Source organism: Diceros bicornis, chromosome 3 (assembly GCF_020826845.1).
Source record: "Diceros bicornis minor isolate mBicDic1 chromosome 3, mDicBic1.mat.cur, whole genome shotgun sequence".
NCBI lineage: Eukaryota > Metazoa > Chordata > Mammalia > Perissodactyla > Rhinocerotidae > Diceros > Diceros bicornis.
The window spans coordinates 12507133-12523148 of NC_080742.1; the positions used below are offsets into that span (position 1 = coordinate 12507133).

Below are 16016 nucleotides of genomic sequence, written 5' to 3' on the forward strand. Positions count from 1 at the left end.
ACCCTCATCTGCTGCTTACTCACCCTGTGGCTTAGATGGCTGAAAGTTCAAGGTCTGGTGGCTTTTCGTATGGTAATTTCATCCTCAACACTCACTATTTTGCTCCACTGAAACACAGTTGTTTTTTTCAAGTCCTGCCGTGCAAAATTTGATTCCAAATAATAACAAATTTTGATAAGTATTAAATTTATTTAATATTAAATAATAATATTATTTAAATAATAAATAAATAAATAAAAATAATAAAGTTTGATAAATAATAATAGCTCACATTTGTAGAGAGCTTCCCATGCACCAGACATCAGATGTGTGTTACCCCATCTCATCCTGACAACTACCCTAGTATTACCATCCCCATTTTGCAGATGAGGAAACTGAGGTCCAGAGAAATTTCCCAAGGAGGTGCTGCTGGGATTCAAATCCAGGCAGTCTGACTCAGAACCTGCATTCTGAGCATGACACAGAGCCGCCTCTGTAAATAGTGTTCCTCTGAGGGCCTTGGGCTTTTGACTTAGCCAGTTCAGGCTAGAGTTCAGTTCAACTTCATGGCATTTAATTAAGTGCTATAGGATGCTGGCACTGGCGTAAGTTATCTCATTTCATCCTCACAGCAACCCAATGGGGAAGGTATGACTCCTATTTTTCAGAAGAGGAAAGGTAATCCAGAGAGGTTCTGTGGCTTGCCCAGTGTCACACAGCCAGCTAGAGGCAGGGTAGGAATTTGTTGCTAATTCCAGTACCCCACAGTTAAGTCTCCTGGGTGATTCCTTGAAAGTAAGGCATCTTTGATGCATTGGCACTCTTTTAAGCATTTGAGCATGTTTCTGGCAGTGTTAGTTTTGACTATTAACTGTCTGAGTCCGTATATAAGACATTAGTGTAAAATGAGGACGACAGGTGTACCTACCGCTGTCTGTAAACACCAGATAGAGTGGGCTGAGTGCAGCAGTGAATGCAGAGGACTGTGTGAATACAGAGAAAGGGCTAGTTGTCTCTGCAGGAATCCAAGAAGGCTCCCTGGAGGAGGTTGCGGTAAAGCTGGCCTAAGGATGTGTTGGACTTTGGAGTGTGGAGGGAGGGTCTGGGAGGGGCAGTGGTGGAGGCTGAACCTGGGACCCAGGGATAGGGCCAAATGCCATAGCCTCATGAACCTCACTAAGAGTCTCCCTTTTCTCCTTGGGCACAGCACTAGCTTCATGCTTGACTTGTGGTTGAAGACATTGTGATTTTTCTCCTCCAGCTGATCGATCCTATTTTCCATTACATTAAAACAGCTTTCTGTAACCCTCTCTATGGTGGATTTTTCCTTCCTGGGCCTGTGTGCTCAGAAGGCCGCCGGCTTTAAGCACCAGCCCATAAGAGTGGTTGCCAGGTGAGTGTGACTGGAGTGAGGAGCCTGGAGCGATGAGATCCTCAGGCACTTCTTCTTGTTTTCTTAGAGCCAGGATACACTTCTGTCCTGCACAGGCGGCGGTGCGATGACAGGTCCAGCTGGAGTGGCTCTGGCTCCCCTGGAAGCTCCCCCGTTCCTAGGGGAAGGCCTCGGGATATCTGTCAACCACTCCCTGCAGTGTGCCTGTCCCGATGGCTTGAGTGCTTTGGACACTGACTTCCAGGGACGTCCAGCAGTTCTTGCCACTGCCCTCTGACTATGCCAAGTGGACGCATCTCATGACAGAGCCAAATGGCACACTTACCTCTGAGCTCTGGCAGCGTCATTTGGGTGATCATTGTAACCGTGAAGGGCAAATGTGGGGCTCCACAGCCCTGACAAATGGCCCTCTGAAAAAAAAATGTTGCAGTTGCTTTGCCAGTTATGGATAAGCCACAGCCAGAGCCAACTCTGGCCTTGCTTTGTGCTCAGAGCTACTGACAAGTGCCACATAATCCAGGGGTCTCTTGCCCTAGACCTCTGAAAGGGAATCAGCTCACCACTGCCGTGGGACTCATCACGACACCAGGCACTGGGACCGCCTGTCGTTCCTGGCCGCAGTCTGATGGGTTCTAGCATGTGCCACTTCTTCATCCCTGAATCCACCAGCAGGGCATTGATGGAACCCCCACAGCTGAGCAGGGGTTGGGATGTCTGGAACGAGGCGGGTGCTTTCTAGGGTGGGCGTTTTCTTCACCCTGTGGTCTCCACTGTGTGCTCTGGATGGCATTAGTAGCAATAACTTGATAGCCGAGGCCCACCGTGGTACAGTCTCATGAAGGCCTTTTCCTGTGCCTTTAATAATGTCACATTGCCTGCATTCGTGAGGCACCACTGGAGGGCTTCTTTGTGGACTCTGCTTTCGGTGTGGTCCAGCAACACGTCATCCAAGAAGTCTCCCAGACTGCTGTGTTGGGACAGGTGGAGCATCTCTGTGGTAGACGCTGCCTGGCCCCTCCAGTCCATTTCTCAATTAAAATCTCTACACAGTGACAGAAGGCCTAGTGAGAAGTGTGTCTTCATTATTGTCCTGGTCTTAGCAGGGCTGTGAAAGCCCTCAGTACGGCATGGGTTTGACTCCACAGACAGCTGGATCCCCCAGCCCCAGCCTGTTCCTTTGCCCTGGGCTCTCTGTCTTTGTTTTCATCAACGTAGAATGAAAGCCTCTCCATGTATGAATCTCAAGAAGCAAGATGGTAGACATCAAGTTCTTCAGTATGCCTCAGAGCAGCCATTTTTTAAGCCTAAAGTCTGTTGCAGTTTCAGAGAGAAAGCTGAATTCAGCAGGCAACTGAATTCCTGACGTCTGTGGAGGAACAGGGAGAACTTCAATTCAGACTTCTGCTCAGCTCCTGCTGCATGAATGGAACTGTGCTAGAGGTGGGGAAGATGAAGCTATGTGTGAGGCTTGGTCCATGCTCTCATGTAGTTTATAATGCAACCTTGAAAATCAACAGATTTTTTGCTGTTGTCTAGGTTTCTTTTTTTCTTTTATTTTCTTCTTTTTTTAATTTTTATTTATTTTTGTAAAGCCATATCTCACCCTTGTCACCCAAAAATATAGCATTTGTTGTAGCAATAAAACAGGCTGAGACTGAGTTAAGTCCACCTCAGAATCATGGTGCTCAAAGAAAGAAAGAGAGATGATAGGATAGATAAAAAGAAAGAAGTAGAGATAGAGATGATGATAGATAGATAGATAGATAGATAGATAGATAGATAGATAGATAGATAGACAGACAGATAGATAATGAGATAGCCAGCCCTCACTAACTCCTCTTAAGAGTAAACCACTCAGATTTTGTGCTCTATTTATCTTCTCCATGGGTTTCCTTTTGTAACATTAATGTGGCATCCTCCCCTTCCTCCCCTCTTCCTCACCCATTCTTCTCCTGACACACTCCCTGTTGGATCCATCATCATAACTGAAGAGCCGGAAAGGAACTTAAGGGACTAGTTGGTCCATTCTCCTGTCTCGGTCATACTGCCACAACAAGAAAGTGGATTGTCCTATGTGAAAAGATACTGAAGGAGATGTTTCCATTGATTTCCCCTTGACCCATTTAAGTCGTTCTTAATAGCACTTTTCTGTTCAGTCTGAAAATTCTCTTTGACCATAACCTGTCTTGCAAGGAAAAGTGTCATATGTGGGTCATCACATCCTCATCCCCAAACCCACTGCCCTCTTCCCTGAAATATGGCGCCTACCTCCACCTCACAAAGATCTCTCTTGGGTGGGGAGTAGGAAGAGGGAAGGCACCACAGACCGTGCCAGGAGACCCAAGCTGGACCCAAGAGATGCCCCAGGACAAAGGTGGGAGGAGTCACCCCAGAATCAACTGGAAACTGGCCTCACAAAGAAAAGTCTTAAATTTCTCTGAACAGAGAGGCTCAGGGTAGGAAAAGCCTATTCCAAACAAAGAAACAAAGCAAGGCCTACTGAAGAAGAATTGAGAAAAAAAATGCCCAGGGAGGCCTAGTGATAGTGTGAAAATAAATATTATCTCAACCATAGTTCTCAAGTTGAAGGTAACGTGGGCGTAAATATGTAAGTGAACATTGAAATGTTTAAATGACCCAGGTGGAAGAACCTGAGAGGGAAGGGGGTCTGGTGATGGCCTGTGACCATTCCACAGCATTTGTAGGCCCCTCTACTTACCCACTCTTTAAGTGACACTAGGCATGAAAGCTGGAGGAATGGACTAGAATTTCCTCCAATAGGTTGATACTTCTTTTTTTTCTCTGACTGGTCATAGTAAACTGTACAATTTTTACTTTCAGACCCTTGATTAAACATGCTGTCCCCATCCTTGTCCTCTACACAGAACTTTTCCCGAGCTGTGCCAGGGACACTGGGGCCAACTTGGTGAGGGGGAAATGGGGCTGTTCTGTCCATGCAGCTGATCTTTAAGCCCAAGCAACCCTTGCTGTAAGAACAGCTGTAGCCAGGAAACCTTATCAGGACTCAGCAACCTGCCAAAGTGGTCACCTGTTCCTCATCTGTCCTGAGAGCCAGACATGGGGATGTCAGGGTGGATGCCACCAGCCAACCTGGCTGGAATGATGGACAAGGATGTGTATGACTGGACAGGGATGAGCCAGCGTGTCCCTGAAGCTTCATGAGAGAGTCAGGGCTGGGTTTATATCCCCAGGAACATTTTTGGGGCAAATTGTTGGCACTGTTACCTAAGCCAGGCATAGGCGAAAGGGAGCGCTTTGCAAAACCATTCTCTTGGCTACCAGAGTCATTGCTGCCCAGCCAGGCAGTCAGATCCTCTGACAGCTTGGGCTCAGATCGCTCAGTGTGCCCTGGGCTGAGCCTGACTGCTGTGCTGGTCCAGTGTCGGACAGGACAGAGCTGAAACAGGAAGGGGTGGGAGAAGTCTAAATCTTCCAGGCCCTGGATCACTTACTGTCTTGACGCACAAGACATCTTGCAGCCCCAGGGTGGTGAAATAGAAGATGGGACCACCCAGAAAACACTCCTAAGCCCACCCAAACACTGGCTCTGAGGGGGCCATCGCTGGGGGCGGGGTGAGAGCTGCTGTGTTTGCCAGAGGAAGAAGGACCCAACCTTCGTGAGCTTGGCCCAGAAGGGACAGGAACTAACCACTTCTTCACTCCCGTGGCCCACCTGAAGCATGCCTCCTTCTCAGATTCTTGCAGTACATGTCTTCCAAGGAGCTCAAAGAATGAACAAATAGACATGATTATTGATCTCGTAATCTTAGCAGCATGGATATTTGGGCAATTTGTTATCATTTACAACTTCCCCCTTTGAGAGAAGAGGAAATTAAGGAGTGTGGGATGTAACTCAACTTCTTAGGAACTTCAGCCTAGTTAACTTACTAACAGTTATTAAGCAACTCCCATGTGCCAGGCTGTTTGGCTATGGAAATATAAAGGGCGATAAATCACGATTCCTGTCTTCCAGAAGATCCCAGTCTGGTGAGAGCGGTGTAAACCAGTTGCTCCAGTACAGCCTTAGGAGAACTATGGTTGCATTGCTGAAGGCACACAGGAAGGAGTGGGGGAGGGGAGGATAGAAGGATGTAAGAGGGAGGGAGGGAAGGAGTAGGGGAGGCTCATTCTGCCTGGGCTCTGCTTCTCATCTGGGTGAGGCAAAGAAGGCTCCCCTCAAAGAAGGCTTCCCAGAGGAGGGGACGGGTGAATTGGAGAGACAGGAGGAAGACCACAGATAATAATACATTCTATTTTTTACATCCTTACTGTGTGCCAGCCCCTTCACAAATATGTCCTTTAATTAACTCTGGGCTACAGTTACCTCCTGGGTCCAGCTGTGTACCATCTCTCCTCCTTCTCTTTCTTCGTTGTGCTGCAGGATAGGAGTTCTGCTGGGTCTGAGTGGAAGCCGGAGGAGAGGCTGGTGGGAGGGGCTGGCACCTCCAGGAGGGAGCACCCCCAGGACCCAGCACAGCCCCCCTTGCCTCAATACACTATGAGGGTATGACTTGCTTTCTAATGTCAAAGTGTCAAGCTTTAAAAGGTATCCAGGGGCAAATTCAAAAGCGCACAGCTTCTGGTTTGATCCTGAGGAGGAAGGGATTAGGCTGTCTCGTGTGGCCATGTTGGTTAGTTGGGGTTGTGGGTTGGCTGGGCTGGGGATCAGGAGGGAGTGGTTCATGCAGCATAATGGGGAGCTTCCACCTGCTTGGGGCCTAGCTCCTGGCTCTGGCCTTGCAAGAGGGTGCCTTCTGGCCTGGCCGGAGCGAGAGGAGGCTGGGGGCCTTTTCAATCCTTGGTTTGTAAGAGAAGAAAGCTCCCCGCCCGCCACCTGTGCCTGCCCTCCCTCACTGATGCTGGAGAATTCGTCGCTGCTTGCTTTTCTAGTCCTCGTGTTTCAGTTTCCTTTCCAGATTTCATTGTTTTTGAAGCTCTCACAGTCAGGCCCTGGGTTTTCAGAGATCTGAAAAACAGAAAGTGACCGCATTTTTTTGCATTTTCTTAGAGGGGAGTTCAACATTCTGCTGGGGACGTGGAAGGTGTCATGTGTGAGGTCATTGCTTTGAGGACCCCAAGTTGTTTTGTTCTCTGAATTTAAGGAGGTTTTGGAGTTGGGGAACAAATAGAATCACAGTCGGAGCAAAGGAGAAACATTTTTTATGTCCCCTCAAGCTTTGTATTTGACATAAGTGATTAAAATGCAGCTGAAAACTCCACTAGCAGAGAGAGAAGACGAATTAATAAAAACTGTAGAATGAGCGCATTAAGACTAATGGGGAAAGGAAGGCTGTTCGGACAGCCTCTCCAGATGTGAGCGGTGCTCCTCCTCAGGCTGCCGCGTCACTCTTGCAGGTGCCGTCTGTGTCCAGATTTGATCTGCTTGGGGGCAGCCGTGTGTGTCTGTGAGCCACACTGACTATTCCTCCCAGTCATTTCCCCCGTCTGAGTTTATGTAAGTGGAAGCCCACAAATCAAAACCAGTGCCAGCCACCAGCTCATCTTTTTGATAGTTTTCCAAGGAAATCGAGTGGCCTCCAGCTCTCCAGCCATCGTCACAGGGTTGTCACATCCTTAGATCCCACTTGTGTCTGTGTGTCCAGCTACCCCTCACGGGCAGAGGCCTGTTTACCTTCCTGGAAAGGGTTTGTGTGTTGAAATTACGTAAATACAATCTCAACTTTTTTCATTCCAATATTTTTTTAAAGTCGGTTAAAAAAAGAAGCATAATTTTTAAATTATATGAAACTGTTGTTACACTAGAGTATTATAGCATATGCTACTTTGACATTTTTATAATTCCTATAGCAACTGGGGAGGTTTCGCATTCCTGGAAAAGCCTTTTGGGAAAACTTAAGGCCATTTTCTGGGGCTTTGTTTATTTTTTTCGAGAAACTAAGTTGTCTGTTTTGGTGTCTTCCTTTGCCCACGGTCGGGTTTTCTATAGCGACCATGGGTATCAGCAGTTGCTGATGAGCTGTTCCACTGCCTTCGAAACGAGTCTGCTTCTTGCAGCTTCTCCAGGCAGCTTTACTCAGCGTTCCCACTTGCAAAGGGAAGGAATCAACCCTCACTCGCTCTCTCTTAAGTTTTTCATCTTTTGAGCTCTCACCAGTTGTTGCCTCCTCATGTCAAAGTCTCAAGCTTTGGAAGGTGTCCAGGGGCAAATTCAAAAGCGCACAGCATCTAGTTTGATCCTGAATCCACAAAACCAGCTGTCTTCCCATCTTAGAAACAAGGCCTATACAAATAATGAATTGGAAGTGTCACCCTGCCTTTTCCTTAACTGCAGCCATTTTCAAAAAGTGAATACTGGATATAAACTAGAGTTTATACACACACATGACTTTGCTTGTCAAAAGTGTTCCCCTCAGAAAGCTGTTTATCATGAATAAAATGCTGCTCCCATTCTGCCAATTTCTTTTTCAGTTTCGACTTAAGAAACAGTTAACCAAGAAATCAGAGTTATGATTTTACTTTCATAGACACCATTCTGTTGTCCTAAACTTTGTCTCTCCATCCATCACAGCTGAGCTCTGTCCCGTCCCTCCCTCCTCTGCCATCCGGGAGAGGAGAGGAGCAGAGGGGTGGGGGCTAGAAGGGTGTTCAGCGGAGCTGAAGCTGTGAGAGCCAGATGCAGGCCTGTGGGGACCTCAAGTGCTGTCAGGAAGCAGGCCGAGGATGCCAGGCTAAGTGGATGCCGTGAATGCAAGTGACAACTGACTCTGCCGCCAGTGAGAATTGTACCAGAAGTCAGTGAGAGAAGTGGAAGACTGCCTGCTGTGCACGGGGCACTGAGAACAGCCTGTGTGATAAATTTGTAAGCAGCATTAGTTCAATACTAGGAGCCTAATCTTTTTTTCTTTTTTTTTTTTGCTGGGAAAGATTCACCCTGAGCTAACATCTGTTGCCAATCCTCCTCTCTCTTCTTTTGTTCTCCCCAAAGCCCCAGGACATAGTTGTGTATTCTAGTTGTAAGTCCTTCTGGGTCTTCTGTGTGAGCCGCTGCCACAGCACGGCTACTGGTAGACGAGTGGTGTGGGTCCACACCCAGGAACCAAGCCCGGGCCACCGAAGCGGAGCATGCCAGACTTTGACCACTGTGCCATCAGGGCTTGCCCAGTGAGCCTAATCTTTGAATAATCTCTGTGAATAACCCTTCACCAGTAAGCATGAAGCTGACAGACGTTGGAAAGAACTCCAGTAACTTAATTCTCTACCCCCATCCCCCCTTCCCCCTCCCCTTATCACCACCAGACCCTGGACAAGTCGTAGCCTCTGTGCACTCATTTGATACAGAAAGTGATTAGCGTGTTTACCTGGCTCTGTTGTGCATAAGTTCTTGGGTTAATAATCATACCATAACCATAGTTTTATATTAATATAGCATCCTCCCAAGTTCACGCCTTTCTGCATCCCAGTGTGGCAGGTGATGAATATAATTTTCTCCATTTTTACAGCTAGGGACATTGATGCAGGGAAGAGTGATGCCAGAGTGGGTGCTAGTCAGTTGTGTGCTGGTAGATGTTCTAACAACCAGCTCTTCTGGAGAAGCAGCCCTGGTTTGTTGTGGATGCTGGTTCCCGGGGTGTAGTAAATCCTCTCACCTTGGCTGATTCGGGCTACCAACATGCCTCACTGAGTGCAGAGTTAGGAAGAGATACTCTCTGCTCTGCCGAGCTGGTCCAGCAGGTTCCAGCATACAATTGGCACTAATGATTCGGTTCATGGCTTCAGACTCCCCGGTGACCACTGCTCAGACCCCTATGAATCCCCGGTTAACTCTCAGGCTCAGCTCAGCCCAGCCCCTGACTCACCAGATTGCCTTGAAGAGTGTTTTTCAAACTTTCAGTTGTGACCCGTTGAAGGGTCCTGAAATTAATGTAGAGATCTCAATGAGTGTTTTTTTAATGAAATAGAATAGAGTAAAACAAAAAGTGAGTAGAACAGAACAGAATAGAACATATCAGAGTGTAACATACATGTTCCAAGGATAGATGATGGATGGATAGATGGATGGGTGGGTGGATGGATGGATAGATGGATAGATAGATATGTATATGTGTATAGTGAGTTGGGGTCAAAAACGGAAAAATACTCACCTAGAGTAAGTATACCTCTATTTCCCCCATCTGCAAAATGGAGCTGGTGGAGCTTGCTCCCTCCCTGCCTGTGATCCGGCAAGGAGGATGCCTGAGGTTGCCTCTGTGATAATGCCATGGTGGTGCTGGCACCCTACAGTTGATCCATTTGCAGGGGTAAAATGGGGCAAAAAGACAGGTTTGGCTTAGTCTGTTTGGGAGATGGTCGACCACTGTGTTTGCAACTGGACAAAGTCTCATCATCTTTGTGCACATTTCCTCGGGATCCAACCACAGCCTAGAGAGAGAGCCCTCCCAATGGCTCCCAGCCCTCGTCTGTCCACACGCGTGCACTAATGTGCACATGCACACACACAGGGAATTCTGCAGGTCAGAGGGACCCCCATGCTTCCCAGGATGGTCGTAAGGGAGAGTCAAAGAATGTGTTGCCTGGAGCACGGACTCTCCCACTGGAGACAGAACTAGTTAGTTTTGAAAAACAGGGGAGATGACCTTGCTTGAAGCTTTCTCCACACTCCCTCCCAAATCCCTGGTGGAAGAAAGTACAAAGCCGGGCAGCTTTTACAAGCTGTTGCAGCAGCCCCGTGAGGCAGGAACTGTTGGCTCCATTTCATGGATGGAAACTGACACACAGAAAGGTTGGGCCTTCCCTCAGGTGGCACGACAATGAGCACTGTGCTCTAAACTCCTTCTGACCCCAGGCCTGCGCCCATGCCAGCGGCTCCCTCGGAGCCTTGCGACAGCCCGTCAGTCATCCAGGCAACCCATCCAAACTGGTTTCTTCATCTGCCAAATGGGATCTTGCTCTGTTGTGAAAGAAGCAGCCTTTTGCTGAGGAGGGAGCATTGGCTCTAGAGTCAGAGTGTCCTGGAGCCTCATCCCACTTTACCAATCGCTGCCGTGGGATCTCAGGCAAGTTCCTTCACCTTTGTGTCCTTGCCTGGAAAGTGGAGATGATGGCGACTTCGTAGGTTCATTATGAGGGTTAACTAAGATACTGACACCACATAATAAGGTCTAGAAGGGTGTATGTTAACATGGCCATGGTGGTCATCCCTAGGCGGTATCATTACAAGTGGTTTCACTTTTCCCTTTTTCCCCATCTTTATTCAGTGGTGCACTGATAAATGTTTAACAATCGGGGCTCTCCGAAAGAAAACACCTGATTTGTAGTGTTCACCCATTTCCGTGGTGTAAATACTCCCACATGGCTGATTTCCAGCTACCACCGTGATGTCACTGCACATGGAGCTGGGAAGAGACACGCACAGTTGGCTCTCACACGCTAGTGCAAGCCCACTTCAACACGCCAATGTTTTTATTTTTAACTGTGCACTGAGTGTTTTATTTGGGTGGTAAATAGAGAGAGAGAATTAATTCATGGACAACCTAGCATTGTGCCAGACGTACTAGTTTTCACTTCTCCCTGTCTTTCCCCCATCATCTCTGAGCAGACAGCACACTGACTGTGTTGGCCTGGCCACGTGCCGTGGTGGTCTTCTGAGAAGCCAGGTGCCCTTATCTTGCTCCCCATCTGCCGGGCTCTCGGAACCTGAGCAGCCTGTAGAGGAGATTCTAAGGTCAGATCACTGAGGAATAATCAAGCAGGCAAGCCAGTCCTCTCACTTCACAGGAGACATGCTCAGCAGACATACGCAAGGTTGAAGCTGCCCTAGAGGAAGCGAGGGCGAGTCTGGTGGAGTGAAGGGCCCGGAGTGGAACACCCCCCAGGTGGCCAGTCTCTGACTAGCCTGGGCGCAACCTTCAACTCGTGACTGAAGAGATGTGTGTGGGGGTGGGGGGGTGCTCTGCAGATTTCTGCAGGATACAGCAGTGGGACATCAGATGGAGTCTGACAGGCCTCCAACAGGTCATCAGGCTTGCACGGCAAAGCTGCAGAGCCACATTGCCCACACCCTGCCGTCTCTGCCTCCCCGCCTGGCACAGCTTCTGGCACAGAGTAGGTGCTCAAGAAATTTTTGTTGCTGCTTGTTTTTTAAAAACTTCTTTAATTAATGAATTTCTTTTCTTTCTTTATAGCTTGATCTATTGCAGAAAGGATGTAAGGCAGCTTGGTAAATGCTCGTTGAATAAATAAATGTCTTAGCCCTCGCCAGCTCCTGGTTTCACATGTTCCTGGATATAAAATGTGACTGAATCTCAATGAGAGGCAAAGTGTTAATAAAGGTGCTAGTAATTTTTTTTTATTTCTTCTGGCTTTTCTGTATTTTTCAAATGTATCTTTAAAGAACATGGATCACTTTTGTTATTAAAAATAAGGATATATATTATAAAAGTAAATAAAAAGTAGAACAGGAGTGGTATCCACAGTTGAGGACCGGGAGGCTCTGACTGAGGGTCCCGGACACTGTAGGTGGGCCCAGCCCAGGCCTCCTCACATCAGGATTCTTGTCACAGGTGGGTTCTCTCTCTCTCCACAGCCTCGCCACCCACCAGGCGCTGACTAATAACGCTCCCCTCCGGTGACAAGGCTTAGTCAGAAGTGGAAATAGAGGCGAGTCCTAGAGAGGGGAAATAACAGGCCACGCCCGGGGCCACCGACAGATTAGACAGATTAGAAATGCGGTGGGCCTGCGTCCCCACCCTGCGAGGATGGCGAGGACGGTGGGTCCTCCTGCCCCTGACACCTAAGGAGGATGCTGCAGTGAGAGCCAGTCCCACCCTTCCAGCACAGGCCTTCCCCCAGGGCAGCGGGGGTCTCAGGTCCTGGCCTGCTGACAGTGTGTCGATGCCTCTTCCCTCTCCACAGCAGGGCTGCTCAGAGCAGAGAGCGCAGACCCGCGGTGCCTCCGGTACAGCTGGGTTATAAGTGAGCCGTCCCCGCAGCAAGAGGAACTCAGCTCTTCCCTGCGGCCCAGCACTGCAGCTGGAGGAACCGTCCTGTGTTTGGTGGTTTTCGTTAAGGACACAGGTCGAGTCTAGAAAATGAGGGGGAAGGAGATTGGGGAGAGGAAGTTCAGGAGGTGTAGACAGAAAGCATTTTCACGCATATGATGAATTTTTAATTCCTTTTAATTCCTCTGTCAACTCTGTCAGTGGTTGTGAGCACCCTGCTCTCAGAGCCGGTCCGCTAAGAAGAGGCAGGTGGAGGTGCCCTCAGGGCTCTGCCTCTGCCCTGTGGTGCACAAGAAGATGCGACCACCCGTTCCTCAAAACTGATCTCCCCCACCGCACCCCCACAGCTTTACTGAGATATAATTCACACATTACACAATTCACCCTTTTAAAGTGTACAAGTCAGTGGAGTTTGTAGTATATTCACGGCATTGTGCAACCATCACCACTGTCAATCTTAGAACATCTTTATTACCCCAAAAAGAACCCCTGCACCCTTTCGCAGTCACCCACCAATTCCCTCCAGGCCCCCCAGCCCAAAGCAAGCACTAATCTACTTTCTGTCTCTATAGCTTTGCCTATTCTGGACATTTCATATAAATGGAATCATACACTATGTGGCCTTTTATGTCTGGCTCCTTCACTTAGCCTAATGTTTTCAAGGTTCACCCGTGTTGCAGCAGGTATCAGTACTTCATTATTTTTCGTGGCTGAATAGTATTCCATTGTCTGGTTATACCATATTTTGTTTATCCATTCAGCAGTTAATGGATATGTGGGTTGTTTCCACTTTAGGGCTATTATGAATAATGCTACTGTGAACATGCATGTACAATTTTTTGTGTAGACATATACGTTCATATCTCTTAGATATAGGCCACATAGCTCATCTTTTAACGGTGTATATCTGATCATGTCACTTCTTGGCTTAAAAACCTTCAGTAGCTTCCCATTGTTCTTAAAATCACATTCAAAGTTCTTACCTTGGCCCAGAAGGCTTTCGTCTTCTGGGATCTCCCCTTGTTGTTCTGTTCCCGCCAAGAGGTTCCTCCAACACACAGAACCTCCTTCCTTGGCTGACCTGGAACTTTCCTCTCCCTCCCCCGGCTCTTCGTTTCAGCTGAGACGCCCCCTTCTCAGGGCAGCCACTTCAACGCCTCAGACAAGGTTTGGTCCACACACTCTCAGGGTCCCTGTGTCTGTCTGCTCCTCAGTATGTACCACAATTACAACTGAATGACACTTGTGTGATTACCTGTTTAACGTTTCTTTCTTCTGGCACCATGAGTTCCAGGAGAGCAGGGCCCTCATTCTTGTTCACTGGTTACCCCGGCCCCTAGCACAGGGCCTGGCACATTTGGGCACTTGGTAAATATTTCCCAAAGGAAGAATGGTTAAGGATGACAGCAAACGAGCCGCTCAACTGCACGCTTCCTTTACATTGGCATCTCCCTCAGGTGATGGGGACGCAGGTGACCGCTGAGGCGAGGATGATTCCTCCTCCCTCCCCAGGCCTCCTCGGCCCTCACTCACCTGGGAGACCTCGGCTTAAGTTGCAGTGGGTTTGGGAGTGCTCCTCCCATCCTAAAATAACTAGAGCCTCGGTGGGTCCCAGTTCGCAGTCGTCTGTCTCTCAGGACAGGGTGACCCAGGGCGTGTGCCTCAGCCAGCCCCAGCCCCAGCCCCGCTGACTCCGCCCGCAGTAGGAGCAGCCGTCTCGAGAGCGGAGTGAGGAGGGCTCCTTGGAGGCGGCTGCTTCTCTGGGCGTCGGGGAGCTGCGTTATGACACCCCGTGTCCCTTCAGTAAAGATGACTGCCTTTCCGCGTGTCTTGTTTGAAGAACTATCCTTGAGGAAATTCCGGGAAGAAACTGCACACCTTCTGAGACTTAATTGCTTTTTCAAAGAAACCTGTTTTCATTTCCCCCACAGATATGCACTTATTTGGCCATTATCCAGCACATGACGACTTCTATCTCGTAGTGTGCAGTGCCTGTAATCAGGTCGTCAAGCCACAGGTGTTCCAGTCGCACTGCGGTAAGTGAACTCCGGCACCCGGCGGACACGTTTGCGGCCACCGCTCTAGGGACAGTTGCCTCCCCTTGGCTCCCCGCCAGGGTCTGGCCCTGTGTCTGTGTTAGCCCGAGGCCGTGGGTAAATTCTTCTTGGGGCTCTGCCTCTGCCCACAGGGTGACTCATTTAGGAGCTGTAATCCTTCTGCCAAAATGCTCAGTCCTGTCGGAACAGATGAGAGAAAACCTACAACTTGTTTAGATAGATGCAGCCAGACTGAAACCATCCAACCAACATTTCGGTGCCTCCACGGGTGACAAAGGGGAGGGAGAGCAGTGGCTTGAGGCATCGCTCCTGCAGCCTGACATTTTGACTCCCTGAAAGAGAGGGCCAGACGGAGTCTTCCTGATGTACACAAAGGAGGGGCGAGGGCCAAGGGCAGCCCAGAATGGGGTCAGCGCGGTGCTGCCTCAAGCAAATGCCTTGTAGTAAAGCCTCAGGTGCAGCTTCTCTTTTTCCAGGAATCCTCCTTGTTAGAAAAATCCAGATGTGTTTGGGAACTCGCTCTCCCTCCGTATCATTATATCCTTGGTGCAGTAAATTCCCTTCAGCTGGTCAACAGCAAACCTTGGCCTCCCCTTCAATGAAGATGCCATGGACATAGAACAGAGAGAGGCTGCGTGGCCCGCTCCCCTCGGGAAAGAATAAATAGCTGTTGACCTCAGACAGGCAGTGACTTAACCTCTCTGGATGGAAGTTTCCTTATCTCGAAACCAGACCATTTCCAAAGCTGTGATATGCTGTGAGTTCTAGAATAGGATTTCACAATCTTTTTATTTAAGCCATACTCGCTTTTGACGAACATATAATCTGAATGCCCTTCTTTACTGTTAAATTTCAAAGCACATTAAATATTGTGCCCAAAAAAATCAAAGCAATTATAATATCCAGTATGCTTTTGCAAATTACACGTTTCCTCCTTCTCGTGCTCAGAATTCCTAATTTTCCCCCACCCAATCAGTTATCACTATTCTGTAATAAGTATAAAATGGAGTCGAGCTGATCTAAGTTCTTCAGGAAGTGTATTTGGGACTATAGATAGTTTATATATATCCTAATATCATTTATGAATATGTAGATGTGTATATGATATATATGATATATACACAGATATAAAACTGTGTCTGTGGGTGTATTTTGTGTATAGACTGTGGGTGTATTTTGTGTTTATAATCTGTAGGAAGAGAATTCAGGCTTCAGAGGCACTTCCCAAGGCTTTCTGACCTGCACAGGCAGAGAGGCCCCTAGAAAGTGCTAGATAAAGGGTTCTGCCTGGAGGCCTGTCTCCCGCCCTCCTTGCCCTTCTCTGTGACCTTGGGCTGCTCACTTACTGTCTCCGGGCTTTGGTTTCCTTGTCTCTTCCACGAGGAGTGACTTCCGTGGGCACTTCTAGTTCTAGCATTTCTGTCTCCGGCAGAGTGAGCATGAAAGGAGCAGGGCGTGTGCTCGGCACGAGCTGACCGTCTTGCTCAGCGCTCTGTAGCAAATGACCCTCCCTTCCACCGGGAAGAGAGAAAAGGTCAAACCTCTCAAAGCGAAACTGTTAGGGGCCTGGTGGTGGTGCTACCAGCCTAGGTGACAGGTGGGGAAATC

General features: G+C 48.5%; 1 protein-coding gene across 5 annotated transcripts in view; it reads left to right on the top strand.

Moving 5' to 3' along the window:
- ATXN7L1 (ataxin 7 like 1) overlaps positions 1-16016 on the top strand; it is a 223984-nt gene that overhangs the window by 64714 nt on the left and 143254 nt on the right. For all 5 annotated transcript variants that reach the window (XM_058523516.1, XM_058523548.1, XM_058523557.1 and 2 more), the window contains exon 3: positions 14283-14387. In XM_058523516.1, the coding sequence (XP_058379499.1) occupies positions 14283-14387 (105 nt within the window). The remainder of the gene's footprint in view (positions 1-14282; positions 14388-16016) is intronic.